Consider the following 17,908-nt stretch of genomic DNA (forward strand, 5'->3'; position numbering starts at 1 on the left):
CCGTAAGGGGCCCCTCCGGAGTCTACACACCCACAGTGAGCGCGGGTACCCAGTGATATGAGAGTGAGGCCGAGGGGCTGTTATTATGCTGAGTGACTGATACTGAGCCCGAGGGGCTGATACTGTTCTGAGCGATTGATGCTGAGCCCAGGGGCAGATTTCTACTCACTATTTACTTGTTGTTTTACCTGATTTACCTGATTTTAAAAGCAGATTTCATTCGACTCTTTACTGTTCCACTGTTTTACTGTTTTTACTGCCAGATATAAAATTGCTTTGTGCAGTTATGTGTTTTCATGCCTTCGGTTATTATTTATTATTATTACTCACCGGGTGGGAGTACTCATATTACTCCCTGCACCATTTGTGCAGATTCAGGCATAGCAGAGTCCGCACCTGAGCGCTGATTTCCTTCTAGACCAGGCAGCGATTTGGAGATACGAGGTAGCTGTTGACGTCCGCAGCTCCTTGTCTCCCCTATCTTATATCATTTATGTTTGCTTCAGACTATTGTACCGGGTATTAATCTTTGTAGACCTATAGAAAACTCTGTAGTAGTTCATGACTTGTGACACCCCAGTTTGGGCTGTGTCGGGATGGTTTCCTTTGTTTTTATCGCTAATTCCGCATTAATGACTATATTAAGCATGTGTTAGAATTGTTAATATTAATTAATTGCTTCAAAGGAGGTGTTGCGTTGTTCTGGCTGGCCTTGTCTTCACGAGAGGCGCCATCACGACCGGGTTGGGAATTGGGTCGTGACACAAGGCTAACCTCGGTTAGGTAGTGACGAGGAAAGTCAGGGCCCTACTGAGGTAAAAATATAATAATAATCAACAGTATGAAAATCTGACAGAAGTAATGAGTACAGCAGTGAGATAAGACAGGTCAACGAGGCAATAACAACTACACAAAGAACAAAATAAACACAGAATGACTACAACTCAATACCAAGGATAACAATGAGGGTCTCCCAGGATACCATCCTGTAGCCCTTTCCTCAACTATCCAATGGATCTCCCAGGATACCGTCCCGTAGTCCAACTCATGTGCCAAACCGAAGGATCTCCCGGGATACCGTCCCGTAGTCCAACCATCAATATGCAGGGGATCTATCGGGAATCTAACCCGCAGTCCCAAAGTAAAAGTGCAGGGGGATCTACCGGGAATCGAGCCCGTAGTCCCAAAGTAAACAAACAAGGGGGGGGGGGGGGGGAAGCTACCGGAATCCCACATCCGTAGTCCCAACATAAATGCACAATCACAACCAGAAGGTACATGGAAACGAAGTACAAAAGNTTCATTTTTGTATTTTATATTTTTTCTGATTTTATAAAATGCTAAAACAAAACAAAGACCTAATTAAACTATTTAACTCCTAAAATTATTTAAAACTTTATTTAAAGATAAGTGCAACAATTAACAATTAAAAGTGCAAAGAAACTATTTTTGCAATTTTCTTTAAATTTTGTTCTAAAGCTAATTAATACCTAACTAATACTAAAATTGTAAAATTAAATCCTAAATGCAAAAAATGCATATTTTTGTATTTTCATATGAATTAAAATGCATGAATAAAAATGCAACAATTACCAAAAAAATGCCACCAAATTCAAGGAAAATTACAAAATACTAAAGAAATTGTTTTGTTTGAGATTTTGGGAATTATTGCTTAGGGCAAAAATCACGTGCTCACAGCAATATCTCCTGAACTGATCGAAAAGGTTGCATATTGGATGAGGAAAGAAAGTATCCTCATGGGAAGAGGACACAATCCGGAAAAAGGATAGGGTTGGAGTTTGTATTGTTCAAGGACTCAACTTCGATGGAAGATCAGCAATTGAGTCTCAATCAAACTCTGATTACTAACTCATTAAATAACAGTAATTGTTCTCTTTTAAGGTATTGCACAAACGCAGAAGTGAAACTAAATTGAGAGCAAAAGAGCGAGGCAATTTTGCAAGCAATTTATGTGAGATTCAAGTGTTCATTCCTGAAGCTACTTGGACAAGATAGAAGAACCAATTCCATTGTGTTTATTCTTATTCTAGTTCAATTATAGTAGGTGGTTTAAAGTTGTATCTTTCCAGCTTTTGTAGAAGCAATTATAATAGGTACTTCGAGTATTCAAGTTATAGGCTAACTTGAAGGTGTCGCAACAGTTGAGGTTGTGTGCCACACTGGGATTAGAGTTTAATCCTTAGGTTTACAAGAGTTTTGTAAATGCTGTTTTGGCTCAGTGATTTTAGTAGAAGTTTGGGAAAATCCTACTGAGTAATAGGTCGTGGTTATTTCACCTTTTGAGCCAGGTGTTTTCCACGTAAAAATCTATGTGTTCTTTATTTTATGTACTCTTAATTCCGCAATCAGTCGTACTAATTGGGTACCACACAAATCTCCCTCCCCCCTCTTGTGTGGTATTGACGTTTAGAACATCAGTGATTCATAGTAATATCGACCGTTTATATTAAGGTCATACGTATCGGCCTACAACAACCATATAAGTCCATTCACTAATATGGTTGTGGTCATATGACCTATGATAATTATATCGTTGTGATTCGTAGTAATTGACCATCTATAAATATAATTTCATTCATTAAGGTCATACGTATCGGCCTATAGCAACCGTAAGGTCCATTTACTAATATGATTACCTATGCATATACTATCGTTGTGATTCATAGTAATATCGACCGTTTATATTAATGTCATACGTATCGGCCTACAACAACCATATAAGTCCATTCACTAATATGGTTGTAGTCATATGACCTATGATAATTTTATCGTTGTGATTCGTAGTAGTTGACCGTCTATAAATATAATTTCATTCATTAAGGTCATACGTATCGGTCTATAGCAATCGTATAGGTCCAGTTACTAATATGATTACCTATGCATATACTATCGTTGTGATTCATAGTAATATCGACCGTTTATATTAATGTCATACGTATCGGCCTACAACAACCATATAAGTCCATTCACTAATATGGTTGTAGTCATATGACCTATGATAATTTTATCGTTGTGATTCGTAGTAGTTGACCGTCTATAAATATAATTTCATTCATTAAGGTCATACGTATCGGTCTATAGCAATCGTATAGGTCCAGTTACTAATATGATTACCTATGCATATACTATCGTTGTGATTCATAGTAATATCGACCGTTTATATTAATGTCATACGTATCGGCCTACAACAACCATATAAGTCCATTCACTAATATGGTTGTAGTCATATGACCTATGATAATTATATCGTTGTGATTCGTAGTAATTGACCGTCTATAAATATAATTTCATTCATTAAGGTCATACATATCGGACTATAGCAACTGTATAAGTCCATTTACTAATATGATTACCTATGCATATACTATCGTTGTGATTCATAGTAATATCGACCGTTTATATTAAGGTCATACGTATCGGCCTACAACAACCATATAAGTCCATTCACTAATATGGTTGTAGTCATATGACCTATGATAATTATATCGTTGTGATTCGTAGTAATATCGACCCTTGTATAATAGCCGTCTATATAATTTCATTAATTAAGGTCATACGTATTACCTTATTTATATAATAGTAAATATATAATTATATATATTTTTATTCTAGCTTCTTTATTAGGAGGGAAAACAATATGATATTTTTTGACTAAAATGTTAAATGCAATTTTTGGAGGGAAACAAAGGGAAAAGTAAAAATATGATTGGAGGGAAATTGAAAGTTTTTACTCTTTATATATCTCTTAAACACAAGAACAACATCTCCATCTCTCTCTAAACAAAATAGATACTCTAAACATGAATGCTAACGAATGGATTGAAGAAGAATTCTATCCATGGTTTCGGATGAAGATGCCCAAATCGTACATTAAGCGTGATTTTCTGGTAATTTATTTTTCTTAAATTTTCATGATTTGATAACTGTTGATTATCCCAACTAGCAATGAACTCTGAACCCTATCTTTACATTGTGTTCTTGCAGTTTATTCCAAAGAGTATATGTGGTTATCTTCCTCCTATTTCGGTTAAAATAATGCTTCAATGTAATGGGAAGGAATGAGTTGTGACTCTAACAAGTGGTGGTCGGAGAAGACTCGTCAATGGGTGGAAACAATTTGTTATCGACAATAGTCTGAAGAAAGGGAATGTCCTTCTCTTTGAACTAGTTGAGGCTACTTCAGGGGCTGTGATCTTCTCTGTTGAAGAGCTAGGACTAACTAATGCTTAGGTTGATAATTTCTTCTCTTTAATTATATGTAATGACTTCAAATGGATCATAGTAATGGATTAATATGATTGTTCTTTATAATATTGCTTGTGTTTTTTCCATTTATTATTGTTATATTTATTTATTTTAAGAAGACTACTAGTTTAAAAATAGCCAATTAAAATTGGGAAGTCATTTAACAACATATTTAGTGCAGAAGTCCCCCAATTCTTTTCTACCATTTTACAACCAAGAACAAGACTAGGAAGATTTCTTTTTTTTTTTGCCAAAAAAGTTTAAAACTCGACATTAATTTGCTCATATAGAAGTGGAAAAATAAATACGGAAAATCAAAACCTAAACCTAAACCTAACCCTAAACCAAAAGAGAACCTAAACCTAAACCTAAACCTGACCAAGGATCAAATAATTGTTACATGGATTACTCAAGTCTTCTAAGGTAAGACTATGACATAAAACCTATGAAGTGCACTGCCACTATATGGCAGAAGTTTTATTTCCAAAAAAAAAATCCAAAATCTGTATATGCGGATGGATAAATTAAAGATAAGCTTCTATAATTAATTGTAGTCATGGAGAAGTGCAATGGATGCATGTAGGAGTGGAAGGGTCTGCTAGGATGTGTAATGTCCGCATGGAAGAGCGGATATGGCTATTGGGAAGTGTAATGGTTGCATAGGGTCTCTACAAAGAGACTTTAATTCCTACTGGGAAGTGGAATAGCTATTATAATTGAGAGATTATAATCCTCCCTATATATTTTGAGTGAAATATGCTAGATCTACATAAAATAATCAAACTGAAAATACTACTACATCTAAGCATAACGATGGATAGGACTCCGACCAAGAAAGCTGTTGAACAACCGCTCCATGGGTCACCGGTTAGTCATAATATTTTGTACCAGGATCTTAAGCGTGACTATAGCAAGCTGAAGCATGAGATTAATGAATTGATTGAGAGGGTGGTTCGTGATTCAAGCATTGATTACCTAAAAAGTGTGATGTTGGAGGAGCATCCCCTAACTTCACTCTATACTATGCTTGACGATATGCCCACACCATACGTCCAGAATGGAGCTAAGAGCAATTCTATCATTGTTATCAGTAGTGATACCGAATCAGTCTCCAAGACCTCAAAGTTTATTTCCGTGAATCAGAATATTGAGTAGTCCATATATTATGAAGTTTTATCTCATGTTGTCTTTTTGATTATGGTGATGTGTTTCTACTAGTCTATGAAGTTGTCTATCCCCTATGGTGTTGTTTTTATTTTTCTCATTATGTATTGGTGATGTTATCATGCGATCTAATATTAATGAATGAAATTATTATTATGTTTTGAATCTTTTTTTTTTATTTAGTTTTTTATGAACTTTTTCTAGATTACCTGGGGTCATGTATTAGCAAAAATAGAGTTTGATGATACAACACAAGGGTATAGAAAACCCTTAAAAAAACAGTGAGGCATAATGATCGTTTGATTCAAGTTAACAAAACAGTCCTATTGTCTACAATATTGCAACTGTTCGTTTGATGCCTAATGAAATGAAAGTACGTAACATCTGTAAAGATTAATTAAGTCCTCTAAAATTGGTCAATTTATTTTCCAAATTAATATAGCACATTCAACTTATGACATCAACATTGGACAATAGGAAAATGTATTGTCAATAAATATGAAGATAGTTTAGTACTTCAAGATGCAAAATATAGCACATACTAAACTTATGAAGATAGTTGATGAGTACTTGAAGATAGTTGAGTGCTTATGAATCAATGTAGTACCGATTAAAACAAGTTCAAAATGATAACACTTTGGCACTTACAAGGTTCCAACAATATAGACAAACTAAAACATTCAGTTCAGTTCAAAATAATTTTTTTTTATAAATTCAAGAGACATATTTTATTTCATTCCAACATGGAGTACAAAAGACAAAGGCTTTGGCATCCTAAATACTCTAATCTACAGAGATTGAATGCGGCAACCAGTAACACATCAAACTAAACAATCAAACTGATAATAACCAAACTAAACAATAATCAAAAGCTGAACAAAATACTCTTATCAACAATCAAACTGAACAATTTTTTGAAATCTTCATCCCTACAAACATTCCAGCTAACAACACAGATGACATAGCACTTGCTACAACATCACTTTCATCAACACACGAACTTGAAGATTGTTCTTCACTGTAAACATTTTCTTTTTGGAATTCATTGAATGCTGCTACTGCTTCATCATAAGATTTGTAAGACTTGAAGATGCTTCCTTTGAAACCTATAACCATATGAGCACACTCACACCAAGAGTTGTATAATCCTGGCTTTTTACCACGAAATACCACATACACCTTCGATGTCGATAACCTATCAGCTTGAGATCCATTTCTAAACTCATTAAAAGCTGCTATGGCTTCATCATACGTTTTGAAGGCCTTGAAGATGCTACCCTTGACACCAATAACCATAAGAGCACACTGATGCCAAGAGTTGTACAATCCAGGCCTCTTACCACGAAACACTACATAAACTTTCGAAGCATTATTCCTCTTCCCGTGGTCCATTCCTTAATCTAACCCTAAGAAAGATAAGAGATGAAGAAGGAGAAAACAAAGATAGAAAAATGGGGGCTGGAAAAGCTTTTTAGGTTTGGCCAAATATATTAAGTGTTTAGGGTTAGAAAGTGACCACTTTAATCATAAATCCGTAATTTTTATACGTATTTCCTCTAATTTTTATATGTATTTCCTCTAATATATTATCTGTATATTTTAGTGTATTTCGATTAATTGGTATAGTATATGTATATTTTAGTGTATTTCGTTTAATTAGTATAGTATATGTAAAGGAGCTTTATGGAAAATGATGAAGCATGCATCTTGGGAAGGTAAGACAATTAAATTAGTGAGAGAGAATTGTTGAAAAAAATTAAATTAAAACGAAAAATCTGCCAAAGGGTACATATGGAAAACAAAAATGCACAAATATTCATTATGCCCTCAAAAGCCGTGCGAAGTTACCATTATGCCCCCATTTGGGACGTTTGGGCCATTCTTGGTTTGGCCAAATATATTTTCCGTTTTTCCTTGCCCCTTGATAAATCAGCAAAGTGCCACACAAATGTCATGCTATAAGACTTATATATATCGATAAATAATTGATTCCTTACACTTAAACACAATCGCCATCATTTTGCATATGCAACTATGAGAAAGTCATTTTCAGTCGTAAATATTATTTTATCAAAGCGTGCATACATTTTGAAAATGTGATGTAATTCTTTGAAAGATTAATGTGATATTTTCATCATTGCAGATGAGTAAAATAAAAGAAATTCCCAACTTTTCATATACTACGTACTACAACCTCTTATGGGTTAAAAAAAAAAGAGCAATTTTCGCCTTAAATTTTATCATGTTCATAAATGTCATATAGAAGTGTTATTCGTCTATATTACTCTACGTTAAACAAAATAATTATTACTTTCTTTGGTCCTAATATATTAGTGATTTTGATAAATATTGATTTCGAAATATTTGACGACATTTCAAAGAAAGTAATAATAGATGATCAAAAGATTACAGAAGCAGTCAAACAGCAAGTCAACTCTAGTAGGTGAGCTGCTCGTGACTTACTGTTTGGTGACCTGCAATATTTACCCATTAATTAGCTTCATTGTATTTGGGTGCACATGCTCACCACTTAGATGCTGGTAAAACAATGTGGTTAACCTAGTCTTGCATTATACTCAATCTTCTCCAAATTCCAACCTAAATCAATGCACTGACGTAAATTTCCAGATCCATCAATCTTCTGACGATACATAATTTACCCCTTTCTTTTACCATCTTAATCTCTTTTACTGATCCAAAGTAAGATACTTTACGGTAAATTAAACCAAGTCTAATGCGAGATTTTCTTATTGAAGAATTACGTTGTATTCTCTGTAACTTATGCTAAGAAAAATTCAGGTTTGTCGGAAAATATATCATCATACTGTATTCATGTCTCGCATTGCACATGAATTCAATGGTCTTGTAACCAAGTGGGAATAAGGTTGTAATGAAAATTTCGACTAAATAAATGGATCAATTAAAAGACAAAAGTGACAAGACAAACACTTAAGACAACATTTTATGAGTGTTTCCTTATCCAACTAGCGAATTTATTACTCCTTCCATCCCAAATTATTGTTATGTGTTATTTTTCGGGAGTCAAACTATGTAAATTTGGACTAACATTCAAAATATATTTTCATCATATTGACATGAGAAAAATATTTACCAAAAAAAAGACATAAGAAAAATTGCAACTTGTAGTAATTTTCATATAGTTTTTATATATTCAAATTTTATTTTCGAAATATTAAGTTGATCTAATTCAATATAGCTCCGAAAATTAATCAGGTTGACTTTCGAGAAGCGAAACATGACAACTAACATGAGACGGGGGAGTAGTTCCAAATTGAAAGGGGTTAAGTGGTTATTTACTGTAATTATTTTCAAAATTCTGTTTAATGAATATCTACGAATCCGAAATATTAAATGAGGCAGGTCACGTGGTCGTAGGTCGCTGAAAGAATAAGATTATGGAAGTATAGAAGCTTTCATCAGAGAATAGAAACTGCCATTTTTAGATCCAATGACCTAAAAGTCATATTTTAATCAGAGGAACTTCCAGAGGATGTACACAAAACGTTGTCAAACAGTAATCAGAGCGCACCCTAAACAAAAAACTATTCAAACTCCAACATATTAATATATTAATTATACACTAATCTCATTAGAAGATTGCCTTGTCATTTTGTTTTGATTGCCATAATTCAAAATAACATATAAGAGGTAGCCAACAATAGCACATCATGGGAGGTGTGAAAAACATATCTCCATACACACTTAACTCTTTAGTCTCGTTGAGATCATAAATTTGGATTTAAACAACTCTATAGCCTTCACTTTGGTCCTTAAGTTGCAGTTTTTAAGGGAGAATATGGCCTCAAACTATGTTACTATGCTCTAAGTTGCTATCCCAATCAAAACTCTGCCCTGAGACCTTTACTTGAGAATTACATTGTTGATTTGCACTGAGACTTTTACTAGAGAAACTATGGATAACAAAAGTGATGTGGAAAAGCTTGATGAAGTGATGCTACCTGGTTTTCGATTTCATCCGACAGATGAAGAGTTAGTTGGATTCTATCTTAAGAGAAAGATTCAGCAGAGATCACTTCCTATAGAGCTCATCAAACAAGTGGATATATATAAATTTGATCCATGGGATCTTCCAAGTAAGAAAATAATTCCTCTGCATCTCATTTCCAGACTCTTTAGGTTCTTTTTCCGTTTCTAATTTCTTCACGAAAGGAAACCGTCCTTGCTTTCGTACTAGTAAAAAAAGATTTAACTTGTGTACACTGACGTATTGTGGGAAGTAAATTCCCTTATTTTCAGGCTACTAATCCAATTTTTGTGAACGGTTACTTATAGTTATCTTTAGGTTGCGTGATAGTGTATAGAAGTAACTCAAAAAGAACCAAGGAAACTTCTGACCATTTTTTAAACATGCAGTAGCTATCTTCTGCAATCACATAATATGCATCAGGGTTGGTCTATGTTTATGCATATTTGGAGCATTAATTTGTCTGGTTTTGAAAAAAAGAAGAATGTTTTAAACTATATGTTTCTTTCCTTTCAGAAAATCAATATAAATCTTAGACTTAGAGAAGATGTCACACTATTTTTGTTTGCATGTCATTCTTACATATTATGAACCAGACTCTAATATTTCTTTGACTTCCCATTTTTTGTCCAGAGGTAGCATGTACCGGGGAAAAAGAGTGGTATTTTTACTGTCCAAGGGACCGTAAGTACAGGAACAGCAGCCGTCCAAACCGTGTTACAGGAGCTGGTTTTTGGAAGGCCACTGGAACTGACAGACCAATATATTCCTCTGATAGCACCAAATGTATTGGTTTGAAGAAGTCCTTAGTCTTCTACAGAGGTAGAGCCGCTAGAGGCATAAAGACTGACTGGATGATGCACGAGTTTCGCCTTCCTACAACTAATATTGAGTCAGCACAACCTAAGAAATTCTTGGATAGAAATTTTCCACCAAATGTAGGTCCACTATATAGCTTAATTAACCTCATTTTTATCCATTTTAGACTTTGTTACCTTAGTTTAAATCACTATGTTCAACTTGGTTCCTGCAGGATTCGTGGGCTATCTGCAGAATATTCAAGAAAACCAACTCAATGGCAAATAGAGCTCTTTCTTACTCTTGGATAAATCCGGTATCTGAAGTTGCATCTCCGGAGGTGTTCAATCAAAGTACAACTGTTCATTTTGGCTCACAGAATATCTCTTCTTTAACTGAAACTGGATCACTTCTCCACTTATCCAGTAACAATGACTTACTACAACAAGCCTCAAATGTTCCTTCATATAAAACAATTAATACTATGGCATCAAGATCATCTTTTCTTTCAAGTCCTAGCACAGACAACTACATGTTTTCCTCCCCTGAGGTTTCTATGTTTTTCAACACATCCCCCGCCTTAATCACTGATGACATCAAGACCTCTGAGACTATTGATTTTGAAGGTCCAAATCAACAGCTGAACAGCTTCTCAATTAGTTCATCACAAGAGATGCAAAGAAGTGCAGGTATGGAAGATGATGAAGCAGGGTTAAGGAGTAATCAAGATTCAACAAATGATAATACTACTCAATGGGAAAACATTAGATCAATTGGATTTCCTTTCAGTTTGACAACTAGTTTGGCTGATGAATGGAAGCCTAGTTTGAGTTGGGATTCTCCTTCATGTCCTAGTGAGATATCCACCACTTACGATTCAACAAACAAATGCTACACCTAGTTCTACACCCAAAAAGAGAATCTCCTGGCTTTGTGTACAGCTAGTTCTTCTTTATTTTCCCTATCGGCACCGGTATCCGAATTAGTCTGTTTCAGATACAGGACGCCAAAAGAAAAAAATGGAAGAAGAAAACCTAGTCATAGCACTCAAAAAACAGTGATATCCTGTTAAAAGTTATTGTACAGCTTTATGTTTTATTTTCAGTCTTTTGGCTTTCTTCGAATTTAAACATAATATGTTTGGATATTTTTTCATGTTTCGTTAGTCTTCATTAGGTACTAGAGTATGCTTTGTAGAATGTTTTTCCTTTCTCAAGTTGGACTTTTCTCTTTCATTTTTTTCCCCTCAAACTTTTATCAGATTAGACGCTGTTTGAGACCTAACAGGCTAACACTACTTTGTCATACATGCACCATATACTACTTGTTGACATAGTGATGGTTTGGGAACTCTCTAAAACTTGAATTCTAAATTGATTTTGAGACCTGTTCTAGTTTGTTCTCAAAGAAAAGGGTAAAAAAGTTATCTTTTACTAATTTGAGAAGCTGTTTTTACCTAAGAAAGGTCGCGTACAAATTGGATAAATAACAAGTTAGATCAACTTCAAACTATAATAAGACTGGATCAAACTTTATCCTTAAAATTATCAAGATGAAAATAATATTTCTTAATTATGTGAGCATCTAAAAAGATTTAGAGGTGCTTTTTATGGTTCAGTCCAGGGAGCAACACCATGCCTAAGGCCATATGCAGAAAAGCAATTAGTTGAATTAATGACGCTTAAACTACACTTTCACCTGAGCGATTTGCCCCGTCGTTTTTCTTCGCTGATCGTCCTGCTTTCTTCCCTGCTTCTTCCATTTCATTAGACCTTACTTTTGAGTTTTGACCTAAAGGAATTGCTTTTTTAAAACTAAAAAAAAAAATTGTTAAAAGGTCAAAAGTAAATGTCAGAAGTGGGATTTGAACCCACGCCCTCTCACGAGGACCAGAACTTGAGTCTGGCGCCTTAGACCACTCGGCCACCCTGACAACTATGCAGATGCCTTTGCCAAACATTTCTAAATTCTAAACAAACAACTGAAAAACAAAACAAAATAATGTTAGCGACTTGTTTTCGGAAGGAGAACATGAAGACAACAAGAGGTTCGAATCCCATTTTTTACACAACCAATTTTGCATCTTGTTAGGATTTTGCCCTGAATTTCTAATCTATTAGGACTCTCTTTCTGTTGGAATAAATGAATCCATGCTTTGTAACGAAAATGATTGTGGACAAGAAAGAAGGTTGCAGAAGATGGATGAAGAAGAAGGAAAAGGAAAGCTAAGGTTGAAGACGACGGACAAAACTAGGCTAAGACACAATCTCATCTTTGACTATACTAAGGCAGTCAATGAGCCACGTGGCTTCATCTCAGCTGTTCAAAGAAATGTTGATGGATTAAATCTGGTCCGTTTAATTTGCACTCAAAATCTAGAAGATTCCCACATGCACGTATTGTGCCATTTGAAGAAGGAATGATAGTGTTAGTTATTTTGTTAGACATACACAAATAATATTAGGACAAGTGTACATATTTCATAGGCTATTCTTTTATTCCCTTTGTTTTCTTTTCTAGAAATACATGTATATAAATACAGTGTCCTTGTACATATGAGATCAATTCAATATACAGAAAATTCTCTCCAATTATACTCTCAATTTCTTCATGGTATCAGAGCAGTAGCTCTTCTTCCTCGTTTCATTTTCCTCAGATTTTCTGATTTTCTTCTTCAACCATGGCTCCTGGTTCAGATGTCACTGAAACTCCACTCACACACACCCCTTCTTCTTCAACAGCAGCAGGCAATGGAAACTCCATTGATTATTCTCATCCCTTCTTCCTTCATGTTTCTGATGCACCAGGTATGATACTGGTGAACACCCCATTTGATGGTCATGGCTATGCTGGTTGGAGCAGATCCATCCTCATCTCACTGTCAGCTAAGAACACATTGGGCTTCATTGATGGCTCATGCCCTATGCCACCTCTCACAGATCCTAATCACTCAACCTGGAGTCGATGCAACCACATGGTAACCTCTTGGTTATTGAATTCTCTCACCAAGGTCATTGCTGATAGTGTTCTCTACTCAAAGACTGCTAAGGACCTTTGGTTAGATCTGGAGCACAGATTTGGGCAACCTAATGGTGCCAAGCTCTACCACCTGCAAAAGGAACTTGCTGATTTAGTACAAGGGACTGCTGACATTGCCACTTATTTCACTAGAATGAAACGATTATGGGATGAATTAGACACTCTTAATTCTGATATGCAGTGCTCATGCAACTGTGAATGTGGAGGAAAGAAGAAAATGCAGCAATTTAAGGAAGATGAGAGGCTATTCCAATTCCTCATGGGTTTGAATGAAACCTATGTATTGGCTAGGAGTAACATACTCATGGTTTTACTCACTTCTCATGCAAGATGAGAATCAAAGGAAAATTCATGTTAATCCTCAATTTCCAACAGATGGAGCTTCTTTCATGGTGAAGAATCAAGGACCTCAGAGTTATCAGAACTCTGCAGCACCTCATCCCCCTCAACAGAAGAATGGAAATACTGGTTATAAAGGAAATTTTGCATACAAAGGAAAGAAGAATACACAGATGTGCTCCTACTGTAAGATGACTAATCACACAATTGAAAACTGTTACAGACTTGTGGGATTTCCTGCTGATTTCAAATTTACTAAGAACAAAAGACTGCAAAATTCTCCAAAAGGAAATTCAGCCACTGTGGTAGAAGATACAAAGGAAATTCATGGCAACATGGTAGAGGGACCTCAATTTGCTCAAAAGCTCTCATCTGATCAATTCAGCCAGTTGGTTAATCTCCTGAATCAACTACAAACAGGACAGGGAACTTCTCAAGATGTTAATGCAAATTCAGTTTCTGGTATATTGTTTACTAATTCTCCTTCCTGTTATTCAGTTTCCAATTCTAATCTCTCCAACTCTTGGATTATAGATTCAGGGGCAAGTGAACATATGTGTTTCAATGCCAACACATTCTTATTCCTAGTACCACTACCTTTTCCTCTTATGGTAAAGTTACCTGATTCTTCTAGGGTAAAGGTTACTCATGCTGGTAGTGTTTCTATCTTCCCAGGTCTAGTTTTGGAAAATGTTTTGTATATTCCTAGTTTCAAATACAACTTACTCTCAGTTTGTAGACTTTGTCAAAGATTCAAATGTCTTTTAGTTTTCACTTCTTTTGGCTGTATTTTGCAGGGCCCTCTCATGAAGAGCCCTCAAGTTTTTGGTGAAGCTAAGGAGGGACTTTACTTAGTGAAGTCTAGTGTCACAGAACCTAGAACCCTGTTTTCCAACATTGCAACTTCTTTTTCTAGTTCAGCTAATAGATTGTTGCCTGGATCTTTTTCTAATGCTGTTTCAACTTCCTTTCCTATTTCAGCAAAATCAGAATCTGATGTAAAACTTTGGCATGTAAGATTGGGGCATTTGCCTTTCAATGCAATGAAATATATCAGTTCCAATTCATTTGTTTCTATTCTAGTTGTCATTGTGATGTTTGCCCATTAGCAAGACAGTCTAGATTACCATTTCCAATCAGTCATATCAAAACAAAGCAACCTTTTGAATTAATACATATTGACACATGGGGTCCTTATAGAACTCCTACTCACAATGGATACAAGTACTTTCTCACTATTGTGGATGATTTTAGTAGAGCCACTTGGACTTATCTACTAAGCACAAAGGGTAGTGCATTTTCAGTTCTAAAATATTTTTTGAGCATGGTGGAAAGGCAATTCAATTCTAAGGTCAGGATTATCAGGTCAGATAATGCTCTAGAATTGGGCAGCAGTATTGCAGCTTCCTTGTTCTTCTTGTCACAAGGTATTTTGCATCAGACTTCATGTGTGGGAACTCCTCAACAAAATGGGATTGTGGAGAGGAAACATAGACATCTGGTAGAGATTGCTAGAGCTTTGCTTTTTCAATCTAAAGTGCCTCTTTGCTATTGGGGAGAATGCATCCTAACAGCTACATTTCTCATCAACAGATTTCCCTCTAGAGTGCTCAAAGGACATACTCCCTATCATCTAATGTTTGGTAAAGCACCTTCTTATTTTTTCTTAGGAAGTTTTGGTTGTCTTTGTTATGCTTCCACCTTGTCACATAACAGAGGAAAGTTTGATCCTAGGGCCATAGCATGTGTATTCATGGGCTATCCTGCTGGTCAAAAGGGATATAAGTTGTTGAACCTCACCACCAGAAAATTGTTTGTGTCCAGGGATGTTCATTTCATTGAACACATCTTTCCCTTCTCCCATATGTCTCAAGATAATCCCTCCCCATGCCCTAATTCTACTTTTCCTATACCTCCTTCCACCTCAGATACTTCCCCACAGCCTAACTCCACTATACCACAAGATTGCCTTACATCTGATATTTCACCTGGTTGGTACTAGAGCTCTTTTGTGAATTGAAACACAGTTGAGCAGCATCCAGAAGCTTCACCCAATTCTTCTGCGATCCGGTTACAAAGTGGCGGAGGTATTCCTCCAGCATACCATTGAACCGCTCCGTCTGGCCATCAGATTGCGGATGAAAACTTGAGCTGTGACTCAATTTTGACCCAAGGCACTTGAAGAGTTGGGTCCAAAAGTTGCTAGTGAAGCGTGAGTCGCGGTCACTAACAATGTCTTTGGGCAGGCCCCAATATTTGACGACATGAGAGAAGAAGAGTCGAGCTGTATCTTCTGATGATATATATTGTGGGGCTGCAATAAAGGTGGCATACTTGGAAAACCGGTCCACCACAACCAAGATGGTTGTGAGATCTCCGACCTTGGGCAATCCGGTGATGAAATCCAGGGAAACGCTTTCCCAAGGTCTCTTTGGGACAGCGAGTGGTTCCAAGAGTCCCGCTTGTGTCAAGCGGTCCGACTTGTCCTTCTGGCATACTAGACAAGTCTTCACATACTGAGCGACATCATCGGCCATTTAAGGCCAATAATAGGCACGACGAAGTAACGCCATGGTGCGTTCTTCACAGGATGGCCGGCCCACAGAGTATCATGACATTCCGCTAGAAGAGTCCTCCACAAATCTCCTCCTTTAGGAACATAAAGTCGGTTCCCTTTTACTTTCAGAAAACCATCTTCCATGTAGAACTGGCGAGCCTTGCCCTGTCCTACCAAATCAACCAAATACTGAGCAGCAGGATCCTTGATGAGTAGATCCCGTATTTGGTCCTTGATGGATGTGGCTACTTCGCTCCCCCTTAGGGTGGCGAGTAGGCACACCGATGCTAGATCAGCTCTCCGAATGAGCGCATCAGCAACATGATTGGTCTTTCCACTGCGATACTCCAAGTTGAAGTGGAATTCAGCTAGGAGTTCCTGCCACCTGGCTTGTCGACCGTTCAGCTTCGGCTGGGTCATGAAATGGCTAACAGCTGTGTTGTCTGTCTTGACCACGAACGGGGTTCCCAGCAGATAGTGCCTCCAGAGGCGCAAGCAGTGGACGACATCCAATAATTCTTTCTCATGGGCGGCATAGCGCCGCTCTGCATCCTTCAGCTTCCGACTCTCGTACGCTACAGGGTGCCCTTCTTGTAGCAGGACTCCGCCGAGGGCATAGTCAGAAGCATCTGTTTGTACCTCGAACGGCTTGGCCAAATCAGGAAGGGCCAAGACGGGACTACTAGACATAGCCGCTTTTAATGCGTTGAAGGCCTCTGCTCTCCTTGGTCCCCAATCCCAAGGTGTGACCTTTTTGAGGAGTTCTGTCAATGGCACTGCGATAAGTGAGTAGTTCTTCACAAACCGCCGGTAGAAGTTGCCTAGGCCAAGGAACACCCTCAAGGCGTGGACATCCTTAGGTGGCGGCCAATCTGTGATGGCCTGGATTTTCTGTTGGTCCATCTTGATGCGTCCTTCCTCGATGACATGTCTGAGGAAATCAATTTGTTTCTGAGCAAAGGAGCACTTGGATAACTTTGCATATAGTTCATGTTCCCGCAACCGAGCTAGGACCTTCCGCAAGTGTACTAGGTGTTCTTCCAATGTCTGGCTATATACCACAATGTCATCTAAGTAGACCTCCACAAATTCGTCGATGTACTCTCGGAAGACTTGGTTCATGAGAGTGCAAAACGTAGCAGGGGCGTTGGTCAAGCCGAACGGCATGACCAGGAAGTCGTACGACCCATATCTTGTCACACAGGTCGTCTTGTGTTCATCACCCTCTGCAATCCGAACTTGCCAATAACCTGTCTTCAGATCTATCTTGGTGAACACCGTAGCACCACCCAGTCTATCAAACAAGTCCGCCATTAGGGGAATAGGGTACTTGTTCTTCACGGTGATTATGTTTAGAGCTCGATAATCCACACAGAGTCGCAGGCTGCCATCATGTTTCTTTTGGAATAGAACAGGGGACCCATATGGGGACTTGGAGGGTACAATGATCCCTGTATCTAGCATTTCCGTCAATTGTCTCCGAAGCTCGGTGAGTTCGGGTTGTGACATTCTGTAAGGCGCCCGGGCAGGTGGCTTCGCGCCCGGCACCAACTCAATTTCATGGTCCACAGTGCGCCTAGGCGGGAGCCGCTTTGGCATGTCTTGTGGCATGACATCTTCAAACTCCAGTAGTAACTCCTTCACGGGTTCAGGAATGGGACCCGAGGAGCGTTCTATATCTTCAATGCAGAGGGTTGCCAGGAACATAGGTTCATTCCTTTTGACCCCCTTCTTCAACT

General features: G+C 37.4%; 2 protein-coding genes and 1 non-coding gene across 3 annotated transcripts; 1 reads left to right on the plus strand and 2 right to left on the minus strand.

The window, feature by feature from the left end:
- Positions 1-6,327: 6,327 nt before the first annotated feature.
- Positions 6,328-6,822, minus strand: LOC109220585 (ribonuclease H-like). The gene has a single exon (XM_019385049.1). The coding sequence runs from the start codon at positions 6,820-6,822 to the stop codon at positions 6,328-6,330; it is 495 nt and encodes a 164-aa protein (XP_019240594.1).
- A 1,813-nt stretch (positions 6,823-8,635) lies between these two features.
- Positions 8,636-11,381, plus strand: LOC109220586 (putative NAC domain-containing protein 94). Its single transcript, XM_019385050.1, has 3 exons — positions 8,636-9,545; positions 10,070-10,374; positions 10,470-11,381. The coding sequence occupies exons 1-3, from the start codon at positions 9,365-9,367 to the stop codon at positions 11,133-11,135; spliced, it is 1,152 nt and encodes a 383-aa protein (XP_019240595.1). The 5' UTR covers positions 8,636-9,364; the 3' UTR covers positions 11,136-11,381.
- A 702-nt stretch (positions 11,382-12,083) lies between these two features.
- On the minus strand, positions 12,084-12,167 carry TRNAL-CAA. Its single transcript has one exon. It is a non-coding gene; the product is annotated as a tRNA-Leu (tRNA).
- Positions 12,168-17,908: the final 5,741 nt, after the last annotated feature.

Source organism: Nicotiana attenuata, unplaced genomic scaffold (assembly GCF_001879085.1).
Source record: "Nicotiana attenuata strain UT unplaced genomic scaffold, NIATTr2, whole genome shotgun sequence".
In the NCBI taxonomy this organism is placed as follows: Eukaryota; Viridiplantae; Streptophyta; class Magnoliopsida; order Solanales; family Solanaceae; genus Nicotiana; species Nicotiana attenuata.